The sequence below is a fragment of the Lampris incognitus genome, chromosome 8 (genome assembly GCF_029633865.1).
Source record: "Lampris incognitus isolate fLamInc1 chromosome 8, fLamInc1.hap2, whole genome shotgun sequence".
NCBI classification, from domain to species: Eukaryota; Metazoa; Chordata; class Actinopteri; order Lampriformes; family Lampridae; genus Lampris; species Lampris incognitus.
In genome coordinates, this window is record NC_079218.1 from 30,512,159 (window position 1) to 30,528,627 (window position 16,469).

General features: G+C 44.2%; 1 protein-coding gene across 2 annotated transcripts; it reads right to left on the reverse strand.

Moving 5' to 3' along the window:
- Window positions 1-5,014: 5,014 nt before the first annotated feature.
- On the reverse strand, window positions 5,015-16,169 carry cdx1b (caudal type homeobox 1 b). 2 transcript variants are annotated; one of them, XM_056285264.1, is made up of 4 exons: window positions 15,489-16,169; window positions 10,955-11,032; window positions 6,672-6,820; window positions 5,015-6,260 (listed from the first exon to the last, which is right to left on the reverse strand). In XM_056285264.1, exons 1-4 carry the CDS (start codon window positions 15,937-15,939, stop codon window positions 6,006-6,008), a joined length of 933 nt encoding a protein of 310 aa, XP_056141239.1. In that variant the 5' UTR covers window positions 15,940-16,169; the 3' UTR covers window positions 5,015-6,005. The 2 variants fall into 2 exon arrangements, with proteins under 2 accessions (XP_056141239.1, XP_056141240.1); XM_056285265.1 differs by lacking the exon at window positions 10,955-11,032 and having other exon boundaries at window positions 15,489-16,166.
- Window positions 16,170-16,469: the final 300 nt, after the last annotated feature.

Here is a 16,469-nt window from a genome sequence, read left to right on the forward strand (position 1 = left end):
TTTCTTGTTTTTAATGTATTTCTGCAATGATAATATGCTCTATCTGAGCATATTGTTTTTCCCTGAATTTGTTTTTCTTAAATTACTTTTGTATTCTGTAATTCTCAAATGGTGTAGATGGATAAATACGCTGACAGACAAACAGAACAGAGTGATAGATAGATAGATAGATAGATAGATAGATAGATAGATAGATAGATAGATAGATAGATAGATAGATAGATAGATAGATAGATAGATAGATAGATAGATAGATAGATAGATAGATAGATAGATAGATAGATAGATAGATAGATAGATAGATAGATAGATAGATAGATAGATAGATAGATAGATAGATAGATAGATAGATAGATAGATAGATAGATAGATAGATAGATAGATAGATAGATAGATAGATAGATTGGTTGGTTGATTGCTTGATTGATAAGTAATTTTACATGTGTATTTTGAAAAGATACTAAATTTAAAATAGGCCACTGTACTACATCTTTACAAGTATGTTGCATTAATGTTGCTGTTTTCCTTTAACCTCATTGGGCTAGGCCAACGGTTTTGAATCACACGAGCAATGTGCATTCCCATCAACATGAGAAAAAACATGAAATAACCTTAATTTTTTTGAATATTATTGTTTCAATGTTTAGTTTTGAAATGAAAGAACAATTTCTATCAAAGTGTTTTTGGTGTTGTACAAAATGTACAGTACAACACATTTCCATGCTACCTGTAATTGCACACTAGAATACAACGCCGCGCTACAGTCTTCTCAGTTTGAATCTGCGAGACTCAGAATGTATTTAAACTGCCAGGATGCAGATGTAAGAAAATGAATGTTTTACATTGTTACAGAACGCCAAACATATAAAACTGCAGAATTCTATTTATAGTAAAATAAAAAAGATAGAAGTTGAAATCAAAATAAAATTCATTCATTGATTAGGTTACCATTTTATTCACTATAACCATTAATTCAATATCAATTAATAACATTGGTGTGTATAGTAGATATGTCAGTGTGGTCTGTGAATACATGAGGTAATGGATCTCACCACAGCATAATACTACTGCTATCCTAGTGACGTAATATTACTATGTATTTAATGAGCCCGTGACGAGTGCGCATGTGTGCGCTTGTGTTTTTGTACAATAAATGTGTATTGTGCCTCTGGGGGGAATACCGGTAGTCTCGCCTCATGTCTTTCGGATTATCTGTCCTTTATAGCGAGCTACCGTTCCAACACTACTACTTTACAACACCACTGTTTATTCACAATCAATCCAGCCAACACAGGGGGTATTAGGGCGCAGTAAATATATTGTAAATGAACGTTTATGGTAAAACTGGCCCATAAACATGCAGTCATATAAGTCTGAATGAGCTGCAAAGGGCCGACTGCCTGCTTTCGTGGTGGGTTTATGGACAGGGGTGAGAGTCATTTGCTTGGTCTTTTCCTTTTATTTGCTCCAATTATTGGAGCTGTTGATAGAGATGATGTTAGCATCTTTGGCTATATACAGATTCCAACCTGACAATGGAATGCACGGTCCACTGAGGGGAACAACAGAAAACATTTCACTTTCATTACGGTAATTCATTCGCATCTCTTGTATGGTGCTGCTTCTGCGCAAAACTTACTTTGAATCTGTAATGATTTTTAAGCTAGCAGACGAGAAATGTTCAGCGCTGTGCCGTCGGCCATTTTGATTTGGAAGGCTGAATTCATTGTGGGTGTGCCCTGTAATGGCCGTCTGCCTCTAAGCCTGCTGTTTCCTCTCCAACGGACTGACCTTCTCCATCTGCACACCCAGCGTTTTCCCCCCTCCACCCAGAGCCACAGAGATATAAAGTGAGGTCAGGGTGGCGCTTAACATCTCGGTCTTCTTCGTGACAGTGGCCGAGTCACTTTTGTCTTTAACACCCAGTTTACTAGCATAAAAATGGGTTTGGAGTAAATTTGATACCAGATTTAGTCAATCCACAGAACCAGGATGTCTGGAAGGATTTAAATCTGATCTCTCAAACGACCTCCGGATGTGACCCATTTTATATTTGCTGATTTGATCGATTGAAATTGGCAAAGTCTGAGTTTTGTTTTTTGTTTTTTTTGGCAACATAACCAATTTTTCATAATCTTTGCTGTTGTGTTTTAAGCACAAAAATTGTGCACCCTTTTTATAACGAGAGTAAGACCAATGGGGCGTTGTGGCTAAGCTCTCCTTATCAATGGCTGTGTTACTGTCTCCGCTATCAGAGCTTCTTCTCCACCTCCTCAGCAAACATATCTGTGTCTCTGTGGTGAAACCATTTAAACTGCATCTAAGCCCTAATAAACTTTATGGTGGCTAAGGAGCAGCAACAGCGCAGCTCTCACTGATTACCTTCTGTTTACCTAAAAATGAAGCTGACAGTGGACCAGCAAGCAGGCAAACGAGAAAGAGAGAGACAGGGCGAGAGATACAAACACACAGACAGAGAAAAAGAGAGAGAGACAGGACTAGAGAGGGCACCTGTCGCCAGCGCCAATTTATCGCCACTCACTTTCTCTCCATTGAGGATTTAGAGGCAAAAGTGAACAAAGGCCTTTGTTGAAGTCATGCAGGCATGGCAAGGTTGAGAGCACATTAGCTTAAATATAAAGGTTCAGTCATTCTTTACCACAAAGTTTCTGAACTTAAAACTCTGTTATTTGGGTATGCATCAGGCAATGTGCTGGTACATGCGAGTAATTCAGCTGCTTGGTAGCTACCTGCCAAGAGCACACCCAGCCATTGTGCTATGAGCATCTATGGCCGATCACCCTGAATGTGCAAACAAGCAAAAATTACATGGAAATGCCTGCGCTGAAAATACATCGTTACATGAAAATGTTGAATCCCATCAAGGGGTGAAATAGGAAAGTGCGAAAATTAGTGGCTCTATGTTCTCCATTCACCTATGCTGCTTTCGCCAGGCCAGCGCTGCGCAACGCAAATGTTCCCCACTGAGCAATACTGCTTTGACCAGGATGAAGGTCTGCATATCAAACACAACATCCTTCTCACCGGCTTTCTAAATTCTGCTTGTGTAATGACTGTACTCCCATGAAGGAATTCCTATGTTGAATTAGAATGAGTCTAATTGGTGTAATACTTTACTTCCGTCCATTCATCCATCCATTAGCCAAACCGCTTATCCTTACTTGGGGTCGCGGGGATGCTGGAGCCTATCCCAGCAGTCATTGGGGGGCAGGCGGGGAGACACCCTGGACAGGCTGCCAGGCCATCATAGGGCTGACACACACACACACACACACACACACACACACACACACACACACACACACACACACACACACACACACACACACACACACACACACACACACACACACACACACACACACACACACCTAAGGACAATTTAGTACGGCCGATTCACCTGACCTAGATGTCTTTGGACTGTGGGAGGAAACCGGAGCCCCCAGAAGAAACCCACGCAGACACGGGGAGAACATGCAAACTCTACACAGAGGATGACCCAGGATGACCCCCAAGGTCCTGGCTCAAACCCAGGGCCTTTTTGCTGTGAGGCAACAGTGCTAACCACTGCACCACCGTGCCACCAATGCTGTACTTGTAATACAAACAATGATTTCTAGATTGCACATTTCTTATTTGAAATTTCCTGAATAACATTCAGTCTTTGTCACTCCCCTGGTGCTAACCTACCACATCTCTGGACAACTCCAGTCGAACTTCAGACTTCAACCAGAATGTCCTGTTTGGCTGCAGAGTCATTACAGGGCTTTTGGGTTAGTGGGCACACCAAATGTTACAGTCTCTGTCTGCCCTGGATGTGATCAGTGTACAGTTTTTACTGGGACCTCATTTTCACCATGCTGACTCTTGTACGTCAGTCACCATGCCGACTCTGTGTGCGTACAAAGATGGACACTGATAGTCTCTATCAATGTTCAGATAGGAATGATTTCAGATGCTACATAGACGCTGAAGGACAAAGGTTTTAGGAATCACGTACACACAAACACCCACATACACATGCATCCACAGACGTACACACACACACACACACACACACACACACACACACACACACACACACACACACACACACACACACACACACACACACACACACACACACACATATGCACAAACATGGAAACAAATACACAATCAACGACAGTCAATGTTATTTCCGGTTCTCAGTATATTTATCAGTCATCCCAGAATATGATGCTATTTAACAAAACGTGAAAAACAAGGCAAACTGTTTAAAATCACATTTTCAATAACGCGGGGCTGTATTGACCCCGTGACTGCAGAAAGCTGACAGTGATAAAGCTGACAGTGTTTATATTCACATGACTTCAAGCTCTTAAATCCTTCCACATCAACGGGAACCTGCCCGCCCTTTCTCAGCAAGGTTAAGAACTTAAATCCTCCCTGTCTGTCCAACACAACCATCTAACTCCGAAAGGTTGGCGCACACACACACACACACACACACACACACACACACACACACACACACACACACACACACACACACACACACACACACAAAATGCAGGATAGATAACTGCAACACGATTAGTCTGCCCTTTGGACGCCACACCGTTAACGTGTTTGTGGCAATATCGGTGTGTGTGTGTGTGTGTGTGTGTGTGTGTGAGTGTGTGTGCATGTGTGTGTGGCGTCCTAGCCTACATGATAGTTTTTTCTTTCCCTTGTGTCTTTTTTTTTCTTTTTCTTAACCAGATGGTAAATGGATTTGTTAGTTACTCTTTTGGCTTCTTCCTTATCTTGCCACGAGCCTTAACTGTGCAAACACGGCAGTGAGTCTAGTGGGATTTTGAGTGAGTGAGAGAGGCAGGGAGAGAAAAGAAAGAAGAGGATGAGTCCTTGTACGTGGCAGAGCAGAAGGATATGCTTGGGCCCATGTTAGCCCGCGCGCTCATAGTCCTCTAACGTAACGCCAGTATGAACTCATCACTCATATTTACAATAAAGCTTTTCATTTTTAATACAAATTATATTGAAAATATACACATTAAAATCTCATGTGTGCAATCAGAACCATTTACAAGCCATTTCTAGAATGAAACAGGAATGGAGAGGGGAAGGGTAGTGGGTAGTGGAGATTGTGGCATCAATAGAAAACAAACATAATGAATCTGAGTCAAGATGCATCGTCAGATATCGTCAGATACTTCACATGTTCTTGGTTTGACTTGCCTGGCAGAACAGGCAAAAGCGAATGAAGCATAAATCCGATACGTTTTTTTTTTTTTAGCTTAGTGGTTCTTAGCTACTATTAATGAAAGCACGGGATGCTCCTACAGCGTACTCCAAAACTGAATTAAGGAAAAAAAGAAAAAGAAAAAAAAAGGCCAATTATTGGTGCCACATTTTCATATCTTGTCACAGTAGTTCAGTGCTGCTGTTACAGACATGGTCATGATGTCTACGTCTCACACACTTGTACTGTTGCTCCATCACATCAAGAACTGTCCGGAAAGTCCCGCAGTGCTAATGATTGATAAATAATGGTTGGGGGATTCCTCTCCTTACAAATGTGACGCCACACAGGCTTTTCTGTGGAAGCTGCGATCGTATCTGAAGACATTACCAGGCACAAACGTCTAATCATATGGAATCATTAGTCAAAAAGTAGTCTGATGAACATTTGCTACATCTGTTGACAAAAATTAGCTTAGTATATACAGAATGTCCGTCATATTTGATGAGTGTCAGGTTTCAGAGTATATCAGTTCAGTTTCTTCTGTTTGTAGGAATGTTTTCTTTTCCTAAATCCAGACCGCCTGTTTTTAACAGAATCTCTCCATCTTCAGTATCTTCTCCTTTCTCCCTTCTGCTTCTCTCCCTCCTCCTCCAACCCTGTATCCATGTTATTTTACACTTAACTCCTCCTTTCTTCTCCTCCTCCCCATTTGCCTCCTGTCCGCCATTCTATTCAACCCTGTGTTCCTCTCGCATCCTCAGTACTCCTCCTTGATGGTCATGGGCATAGAGGAGGGGGACACGAGCCCACTGCTGCCACTGCTACTTGTCACCATGGCAACGCTGCCATTATTTCCATGGAGACTACCCCCTCCATTGCTGTTGCTGTTGGCAGCATTGCTGTGGCTGCCGTGGGGAGGGGTGGGGGTGGTCGTTGAGGAGGCAGGCTGCTGCAGCTTCTTCTTGTTGACCTTCCTCTCCTTGGCTCTTCGGTTTTGGAACCAGATCTTCACCTGGGGGGGCGGGGGGGCAGAGACAGAGACATCAGGAAAGAGCTCAGAACCAATGCATCTAAATTACCATGTGCTCCTTGTTGTTATCACGTTTGTGGAGTGTCTGATTTGCTTAGACCTCTCACTGCCAATGAAACTCCCTCTAAAGTGAGTAAGGAGGAGAAATGATACGGCAGAATGAGTGTGTCAGCCTCTTTCTCAGTGCCTTTGGGCGGGCGTATGCACACATTTGTGTATGTGTTTGTGTGCTAGTTTTGCATACTTAGCCCTGCACATTCTTACATACACTAATTTTTCAAAAGAAAAAATCAGAATTATGATCTGCAGCAATGTGAGGCACGTGTATGTGTGTGCGTATGTGTGTGTATGTGTTTGTGTTGGGGTGGGGTAAGGGGGCTGTGTGAGATCTACCTGTCTCTCCGAGAGACTGAGTGATATGGCTAGCTCAGCCTTCCTCCTGATGGTGATGTAGCGACTGTAGTGAAACTCCTTCTCCAGTTCCAGTCTTTGGTGGTCTGTGTACACCACTCGGTATTTGTCTTTAGTCCGTGTCTTACCGTCTGTAACACATAGAAAGAGAAGCGAGGAGGAAAGGGGGGCATAGAAATAGAGAGAACGAGAGAGAGAGAGAGAGAGAGAGAAAGAGGGGTGAGTTAAAATCATATATAGTCCATGCATTCCAAGCAGTTCAAACTTGAATGGGTTTTGTTTTTGTTTTGTTTTTTTACCTCAGCAATTTACGATGATTGGGCAGGTTAGGATTTGCCCAGGTGTACCACGATGCAACACACTGGCTGTTTCAGTAGTTTAACTTGTATTGAAAAAGACAAAGCCAAAAGACAGTGGCTCGGGCCACTGCATGCAATCAGGTCTATCATGATACTTTGCAAACTGGGCCCAGTCCCCCCCTCCCCATGCTAGAGCATGTCTACTAAATCAAAAGCCAACCATTAAAATGTAAATATGTTGTTGAGGTGTGAGCAGTGTTAGTAGTTTATGCATTATAAACTATTCCCATAAAAATGACTCTCTTTCATAGATACTCTAAGGGAGCTCTATCTCGTCTCTGCCGGCATGTAACTGTTTGCAATGCAAATAGATGACAGGCCACAGGTGGATTTGCATGGTGAAGAGTACATTCACACTCTTGTATTTATCCATACAGCCACTAAATACCCTTCACTGTGCTTTGTGAGACTTCATGGGCACTAAAATTACCAGGGTTATAAGTTGCATTCCCATGTAGCTCGATGGATAGAGCAAGGTATTAACACTGCGAGGGTCGGGGCTGTCGTCCCCTGTGCAGGTACATGATGAACACAAGGCATTACTGCTCCCAGGTCGAGGGGTTTACTTCAAACTGGGAGCGCAAGGAAAACTGTTTGCACTGATTGCACTGATAGTAGTTGTAAAAATGGAAGTATAGAAACAAACCCCCAAACCCATGCTAGGGGATATGAGTAGCCCTGTGACAATTCTGCCCATAGTTAGTCCAGCAGAGGGCTTTAAAACCCAAATCCTGTAGGTATTGCCCCTTTCTCAACCACCTTCTTTGTTTCTATGGAGCGCCTATCAAGCCCGCTATTAGCAAGACCAGTCCTAAAGGATACAGGGCTGTGTAATTTGAGAATTTACAGATTCTTTGTCTAACCATCCATCTGTCTGTCAGTCTTGACTGTCTGTTTTGTTTGTCTGTTGGTCTATCTAAATCTAATGTATGCATATCTGTGTTTATGGCAAATAGCATCATATAGCAACATAAGCTTGTAAGTGCTGGACACTGATCTGTATTATATCAGCTAATGGATCACCATAATACACAACACACACACACACACACACACACACACACACACACACACACACACACACACACACACACACACACACACACACACGCATGTGTGCACCCAGTGGTCTGTTCCATCAATTAAGAATTAAGAAGTCTTTGTTTCTACTTAACATGCTTTAATCTAATATTAACATTAAACACACAGGAGTTAAATAAACGATGATCTCTCTCTCTCTCTCTCTCTCTCTCTCTCTCTCTCTCTCTCTCTCTCTCTCTCTCTCTCTCTCTCTCTCTCTCTCTCTCTCTCTCTCTCTCTCTCTCTCTCTCTCTCTCTCTCTCTCACTTGCTCATCATCTATCTTTCTCTCAAACACACACTCCTCTCATTGGTCACCAGGGTGAATTAAAGCTCAAACATTTTAGTTTCAGACGACATCTGTCAGAACTGATGGCTTCATGCTTCATTTGTCAGACACACAGAGAGAGCCGCTCTTCATCCATTCACATGCTGAGTGGGGGCCAATTTGCTAATGAAGGACTGTAAATCAAAAAGGGAAAAAAAAACACTTAACTTTGACCTTGGCGAATAAGAGAGCGAGAGAGACAGAGAGAGAGAGAGAGAGAGATGATCATGTGTGAGTTGTGGGGACTTGCCTCGCACACCTGCCCTCCTCAGCAGTCCTAACGTACACCACACACACACACACACACACACACACACACACACACACACACACACACACACACACACACACACACACACACACACACACACACAAGTACATATGCATGCTTGCGCGCCAAGTTTTTTTCTGATGACCATCTTCTGCTACCTGTGTTGTTGACACAGCACAGCCCGCGCAGCTCAGGCAACAGACAGGGGTGTATTGATCTAGATGTTAATACCATACCACACATTTGACCAGTAAACTGAAAAAAAAGAGAGTAGAGAAACAGAAATGCAGAGCCAACTTAGTTATCAGGTCAAAATAATTCCTTGAGGGCGTCCGGGTAGCGTAGCGGTCTATTCCGTTGCCTACCAACATGGGGATCGCTGGTTCGAATCCCCTCATTACGTCCGGCTTGGTTGGGCGTCCCTACAGATACAAGTGGCCGTGTCAGCTGGTGGGAAGCTGGATGTGAATATGTGTCCTGGTCGCTGCACTAGCGCCTCCTCTGGTCGGTCGGGGCGCCTGTTCAGGGGAGGAGGGGGAACTGGAGGGGGGGGGGGGTAGTGTGATCCTCCCATGTGCTACGTCCCCTTGGTGAAACTCCTCACTGTCAGGTGAAAAGAAGCGGCTGGCGACTCCACATGTATAGGAGAAGACATGTGGTAGTCTGCAGCCCTCCCCGGATCAGCAGAGGGGGTGGAGCGGCGACCGGGACGGCTCACAAGAATGGGGTAATTGGCTGCATACAATTGGGCAGGAAAAAGGGGTAAATAATCCAGATAAATAAATAAATAAAAAATTGCCTAAATATGAGATTCAAAATCAGAATCAATTTTATTTGGAAAACAGGTTTTCTCATACACGCAGTTCACAAGCTAATTTGCTCACATGGGACACTTGAGCATAATATGCAATAAAAAATATACTGTATTTCAAACTACATGCAGGCCTATTCATCACTGGACTCTGGTTGCTTCAAATCTTCACTCAAGAGACACAATCATCGTGTCTTCCATAAAAGACAACATTTTTCCACAGAAAATGAAAGGGCCAGTCATTTTTAGAATCGTAGAATACTAAACTTGGATTTAAACTCAGTACCTACCAGCTGCATGGATGTGGCCACCAAAAGGCACATCCTCAGCCTTAGCAGGACAGATGATGTATTATCACAGAGATCTGTGCTGTTGAGCGTGAGATAATGGTGGTCGATGAAACAGTCTTAATCCTGTGACATTGATTTGAAGCATCTCACTGTAAGAAAACGGCTGGATAAATCCTTCCCGTTTTTGGTACATGGCGAGGTATTGGGCATATGATTTGATGTGTCAAGTGGCGTGAAAATCGGTGCTACATTGGCAGAGAATGAGACCGGGGAGATCAGGTTTTAACATGGAAGAACGACTGTGCTACCTTAATATCTTCTTCTTTTGGCTTGTTCTCTTTTTTTCGGGGGTCACCATGGCAGATTTTATAGTTTCCATGGGTACCCTGTGAGGGCACAGTACCAATGGCGGCCTCAACCAATCCAGTATGGTCTTGTCAATCCGCATAGCATACTGATTTGGCAAACTGTTATGTCGGATGCCCTTCCTGACACAACCACCTATGGACTTCCCTAATGTAACATGTTTGATATAGAGACGAAGAGATGGGACATTATGGCTCTCTGCTATGCACTTTCCCCCTATATACAACATTGCTATCAAAGAAAATTGCAATGAATGGAATATCTTGATGCATGCTCAATAATCCAGGTAAGAAAATCAAAGAAGGTTGAATCAGTTTATCTCCAACATTTATTGACAGATACGTTTCATCACTCAGTTAAGTGACACCTTCAGACTGAAGATGTCACTTAGATGAGTGACGCTGATTCAACCTTCTTTGAATTTTGAATGAATGGAATAGTATAGACAAGCATAAATGATGAGATCTGTTCACTAAAGCTAGGATGAAGATGAAATTACGCTAACGGCAGGGTTGGGTGCTGGATGCCAGTAATAGACGGAGGCACCAGGACACAGATTATTAAACAAGCAGATATCTCTTCCATTTTGAAAAGAGCTCCTGTTGGAGTTCAGCAGGATTACACAGCTATTTTCTGTTCTCCTATGTGGGACCAGTAACCAAGCTGAGGACCATGCCCCCCCCCCCCCAACCTGGTTCTCAGGCTACCGTCTATGCCAGAAACCACTTCAATATCATTAAAAAAGAGAAAAATAAATTTACCTGTGAAAAAACTGTTAGTCGTTCTTAGCGTGTGAGTTGAAACTGGAGAACGATGACCTCCTGGAAAAGGATGACTTGCTGTGTTGGATCAGAGATATAGAATAAATGCAGACATACAGGAAGATCCCACAGGATTGTGATATTTCTTTAGTAAACCAACGACAGGCCTTGAGAAAATACAACATCTGTCAACGGTAAAGCTTTGTTCAATGTCCCACTTTTACTGTGTTACAGCCATCCAGTGTTATGCTGAGCCACCTCTTTCTTATAGTCTGCTCCCCGCTTCTCTTCTCCTCTCCCCTCTTCTCTTCTCCTCTCTCCTCTCTTCTCTTCCCTTCTCTTCTCTTCTTCTGCTTTCTTCTCTTCTTCTCTTCTCTCCACTTCTCTTGTCTTGTCTTCTCTTGTCTTTTCTCTTCTCTTCTCTTGTCTTTTCTCTTCTTTTGTCTTCTCTTCTCTTCTTTTCCCTTCCTTCCCTTCTCTCTTCTTTTCTTCTCTCCACTTCTCTTTTCTTCTCTTCTCTTTCAATGTTCATTCTATATATTCTATCCAATGCTATCTTGCAGTGTTATAGTTCTCCTACCCTCCCCATTGCGGTCTGTTCTGATATCTGAGCTTTACCATGAAATGTGACTCAACTTGCGGAAAATATGATGACAAAAAAAGGCATTTTGAACAGCTAGTCCCACAGACTAAATAGAAATGCTTCGGTTTGGTGTCCATATTATTTAAGGTGGTTTTGTGTGGTACTGCTGGCCCACATATGACTGTAACTGTAAGTGTGGGTCTGTCACTCGCTCTCACAGCCCTTATTTTACATTCTGTCCTACAAGAAGATTGGCGTTTGCATTTCAGCGTTGTAAATATATTTAGACGAAGTTGTCGCCGAGTACTACATATGTTTGTTTTGTTTTTTTGTTTTTTGTAATACTACAAAAACACATGCACTGATACGCCCATTTTGCTGACTGTTGGGTCGATAAATCGACTTGTTCACCTTTTGAAAGTTTAACATAAACAGAATACCCGATGCTATTTTTTTCTCCACTTGCACACACAAGCTCAATTACTGTCATTTGTATTTTCATTTTGCCGTATTAATGATATGTTATCTATAGCTATAAATGGGTGATAGCAGTCTCCTGAACCTATTAATAGGCCCCTACTAGCCTATATATATTTGGGACAGATGTGTGATGATAACTCCTATTCAATAGACTGATAACAGTCAAATCGGGCGAATAAAAATGCCATGGCCTGAGAAAAATTCTGATTCAACCCCCCGTTTATCACCCCAATTGTGCCTTTGCCAATTACCCCGCTCTTCCGAGCTGTCTTGGTCGTTAATCCACTCCCTCTGTCGGTCCGGGAGGGCTGCAGACTACCACATTCCTCCTCCGATACACGTGGAGTCGCCAGCCGCTTCTTTGGGGGGGATCACGCTATTCCCCCGACCGACCGACCGACCGACCAGGCGCCCCAACCGACCAGAGGAGGCGCTTGTGCAGCGAGCAGGACACATACCCTTCTCACCCGCAGACCAGCCAATTGTGTCTGTAGGGACGCCCGACCAAGCCGGAGGCAACGCGGGGATTCGAACCGGCGATCCCCGTGTTGGTAGACAACGGAATAGACCGCCACGCTACCCGAACGCCCCCGATTCTGAATTAACGTTGACTGAATTATTTCATATCCTATAAAAGGCTAGTTGTACTCCGGGGAAAAAATAACGCAAAAATGTGATAGCCTAATTTAAAACAAACTGAATGAAATGCAGACCAACAGGTTGACAGAATCAAATGGGGCAACTCGTCTTGCCCTAAAGCTCGTCAGGGCCCGTGAGGTGGCGGGGCTGATGCCTATAAAACAGCGCGTGGCTTTATAAGTGAGAAAATCGGTGCGCAGTCGCCATGTCTACGGGACAGAGAGGAAAGAAAATCACACACACACACACACACACACACACACACACACACACACACACACACACACACACACACACACACACACACACACACACACACACACTTCAAAGTGATCGGAACAATCTTGAGGTCTCCGCCTAGGGACAAGGAGAAGACAAAGGACGACAACCCAAATTACAAACATCCCCAACACGCCTGGAGTCAGAGTCAACAGTAGGGCCAACATCGGCCATTTGCATAACAACAGCATCAAACCGGGCCAAACGAAGCCCTTCAAACGAAGCAGTCTGTTTGATCCCAGCCTGATTTCTAATGGAAAGGACACCGGGATGTTAAAGAACCAGTAAAGACGCGAATAAATGTGGGAATGTGGCGCTGTTCACTTGGCTGGAGACAGCGGCCGCTGTGGGAGACTTGTACCGACTTGTATAGGGGCCTGTCGACGTCCGGGTGACACTGCGCCGAATTATGAAGGCAGCTTCAGCTCCCAGCAGCTTGCACACGCACCGCTCACCGTGTAGTGCGGCCCAATGAGCTGCTGCTTTCTTATCCAGAACGAACAATGGAGAATGGCTAGCATGCCAGCTTACATCTCCACATGGCCTACCGGGAGGCTGCAGGCAGGCCGAGTCACAGGCCCGGGGCAAGAGGCACCACCACGTTGCCCAACGGCCCTCAGGCCATTTCCTATAAATACATTATCATACCGAAAGATGGAGGCAACCTTCCTTATAGTAATTACTCTTCGATTTGATAATAATAATAATAATAATGATAATAATAATAACAAACTTTATTTATATCGCACCTTTCAAGACAACGTCACAAGGTGCCTCCTGTATGAGTGTATAAGTGGACTAATTCACCTGTCCTAAATGTGTGAAATTATCAACGACAATAATAGACAGATAAAATCCTTATTATGGTGTTAGCATTAGATTATTATTATTGTTATTGTTGTAGCTGTTATATTTATCACCCTACTATTACTGTTATGATTATCATCATCATCATTACCATTTTACTACAAGTAGCGTAATATATAGGCTGTTTAATTTCAATCAATGGATTTTTATAACAGCAGGCCAACCAAATTGTGTGCAACATTCTGAAGAGCGTTGATAGACACCGGGAATCTAACTTGTGGACATGCGCCTAATTATTTCATTGCCCATTATTTGGCAAGTCTAATGTAATAAATAATAAACGTTACAAACAGAGTCGGAGGGGGATTGCTTGAGGACAATGATATGCACAATACTGGCTGGTGCACCGAGTTACAATCCGGAAATGAACTACGTTTTTGGCCGTGGTCGCCAGGCCTCTGCCACTGTCCAAACCTAGATGGTGGTTAAAGCACATTTAGTTAAAACTAAAAGTCCTGTGGGAGGTTAGACTACCTATTTCATTATGATTTCCTGCTGCTGACTGATCATTGCCATCAACATACACCCGCGCGCGTGTGCACACGCACAGTAGGCCTTGGTCTTGACTGGTCATAAATATTTCCAGGTTACATCCTGTTGGTCCTCGGTTTGAGCACACGTCAATCCAAAACAGGATACATTTCATTTAAATTTCATCTTAGAATATATTCACTACATGAACTTCATTATCAATATTTCTAAACAATACTTGACCCCCAAAATAGGCTACGACGCATCGAAATGCGAGCTGTCTTTGGATATGCGTCTCTGGGGAAATTGCCACGTCACGATGATAAAAACCCAAAGCAGGTTGTGCTTTTTCGTTAGCGACCGTTTGGTATAAGACTCCCCCCTCACTCCCCCGACTCAAAAAGATGTCCACATTCGTTATCCTACAGGCCGACTACCGAACAAATCTGAGCAAACAACGTCAGCACACCGAATAGCAATGTATACAAAACCCCTGCCTGCTTATGAAGCTTCTTTACAAAACGGTCTTCTGGGAAAAGGGAAAGCAGACACTTTTCTTGCAGCTACATCATAACAGCAACAGGTGCAACGGAAACATCACAGAATTAATATCTGGCGTGGGCTCTGTTTGCTTAAGCTATCTCCACTGTGAGGCAAATTGTAGTTAAACTTTTTACCGGCGGACATTTGAATATACTTACAATTCCTATCTCCGAATAAAACGCTACGGTTATTCAATAAGTTTAACAATGTGCAACAACAAACAAACAAAAAATAGAAGAGGGAAAGAAAAGAAAAGAAACAATGTCGCACGCCGTCTACATTGCTGTTAAAATCGCGTTGGCATCGGTTGTCAAATATCATCTGAAAAGTCGACATGAAGGAAAATGGAAAGTTGGCAACTGACGTTTGGTTGAATTTAATACCGGCATTGCCACCGTTATGACACGAGCAGGTGACAGGGGGAACAACGTGACCCTGGCCCGGCCACAGCAGGCCGGCGGCGCTTTGATACGTAACAAGCTGAGCGCGGCATAACGCGAACACAGCCCACTACATAGTTAGCTAGCTACACGGCTAACTAGTCCTGAGCCGTCCCTCACTTTCCATCAAGTTAATAAAAGGTATTGTCGCCATCTTGTCATGTGTTTGCAGTTTGTTAAAAAAGAAGAAGAAGGAAAAACAAGTCTTAGGGGACACAACAAGGCTGCTTACTTGAATTGGCGGGCGGTGCGCTGTTGCGTCGCATCCAGTCGTAGGGGTTCCTTCTCTGCGGTGAGCTCGGAGACAGTTGGCCCACCGTGGGGTTGAGGGAGGCGGGCAGCAGAGCTGCCGGTTGCCCGGGGAACTCCGTGGAGGAGAATCCCAGGGTGGGTCCCATGACGGTCGGGTTGGACGTCGGAGGCGCGCCGGTGGTGTGAGCGTAAGGCGACGACCAGTCATCGCGGGGCGGAGGCGGGTAAGCCGGGTTCCAGCCCCCGTTCTGACCCGGGTGCGGGTCGTTATTGATCCCAGAGACGTGGTGATGGTATCCGGCGAAGTCCGAGTACTGCGGCGGGGTGGGGGCAAAGTTCTGCGGGTTGAAGTTGAGGCTAGGGTGCCGTGAGACGGGGTTCTGGTGGTGGTACATGCCGGAGTCTTTGTCTAAAAGATAACCCACATACATCTTTCGAGGTGATGGGACGCGCTCAGCATAGTGTGTCTCCAGCGTGTACCTCTCTCTCTCTCTCTCTCTCTCGCTCTTGCGCTTGCGCTCTCTCTCTCTCTCTCTCTCTCTCTCTCTCTCTCTCTCTCTCTCTCTCTCTCTCTCTCTCTCTCTCTCACTGTCCACTCTCCACCTCTTTCTCCCTATCTCTATCTCAGTCCAAACCCGGTACGCACTGTGTAACTAGTCAAACTCCCCTTTCTTGCTCTCTCTCTCTCTCTCTCTCTCTCTCTCTCTCTCTCTCTCTCTCTCTCTCTCTCTCTCTCTCTCTCTCTCTCTCTCTCTCTCTCTCTCTACCGCTCTCTGTACCTGCCGGAGGCACCACCTGCGGACTCTTATCCTTTTTTCTTTTTTCTTTTTGCTTGGTTCCTTTCAGCTGCCTGTTAAAAGGCACGTTGGTCACATGGCAAGTTTTTACTGCTTTCCTCCCCCTCTCTCGTCTCACTTTTTGGACTCAAAGCAGACCACGTCAACCACAGTACTTAGCCCTG

Bases quoted from the DNA above. Each gene is read 5' to 3' on its own strand.
- cdx1b (XM_056285264.1), bottom strand. From the start codon at position 15,939: ATGTATGTGGGTTATCTTTTAGACAAAGACTCCGGCATGTACCACCAC. The intron at 11,033-15,488 runs GTAAGCAGCCTT...GATCCAACACAG, and splicing joins CGCACCGCCCGCCAATTCAA to CAAGTCATCCTTTTCCAGGA. The intron at 6,261-6,671 runs GTAGATCTCACA...CCGCCCCCCCAG, and splicing joins TCAGTCTCTCGGAGAGACAG to GTGAAGATCTGGTTCCAAAA.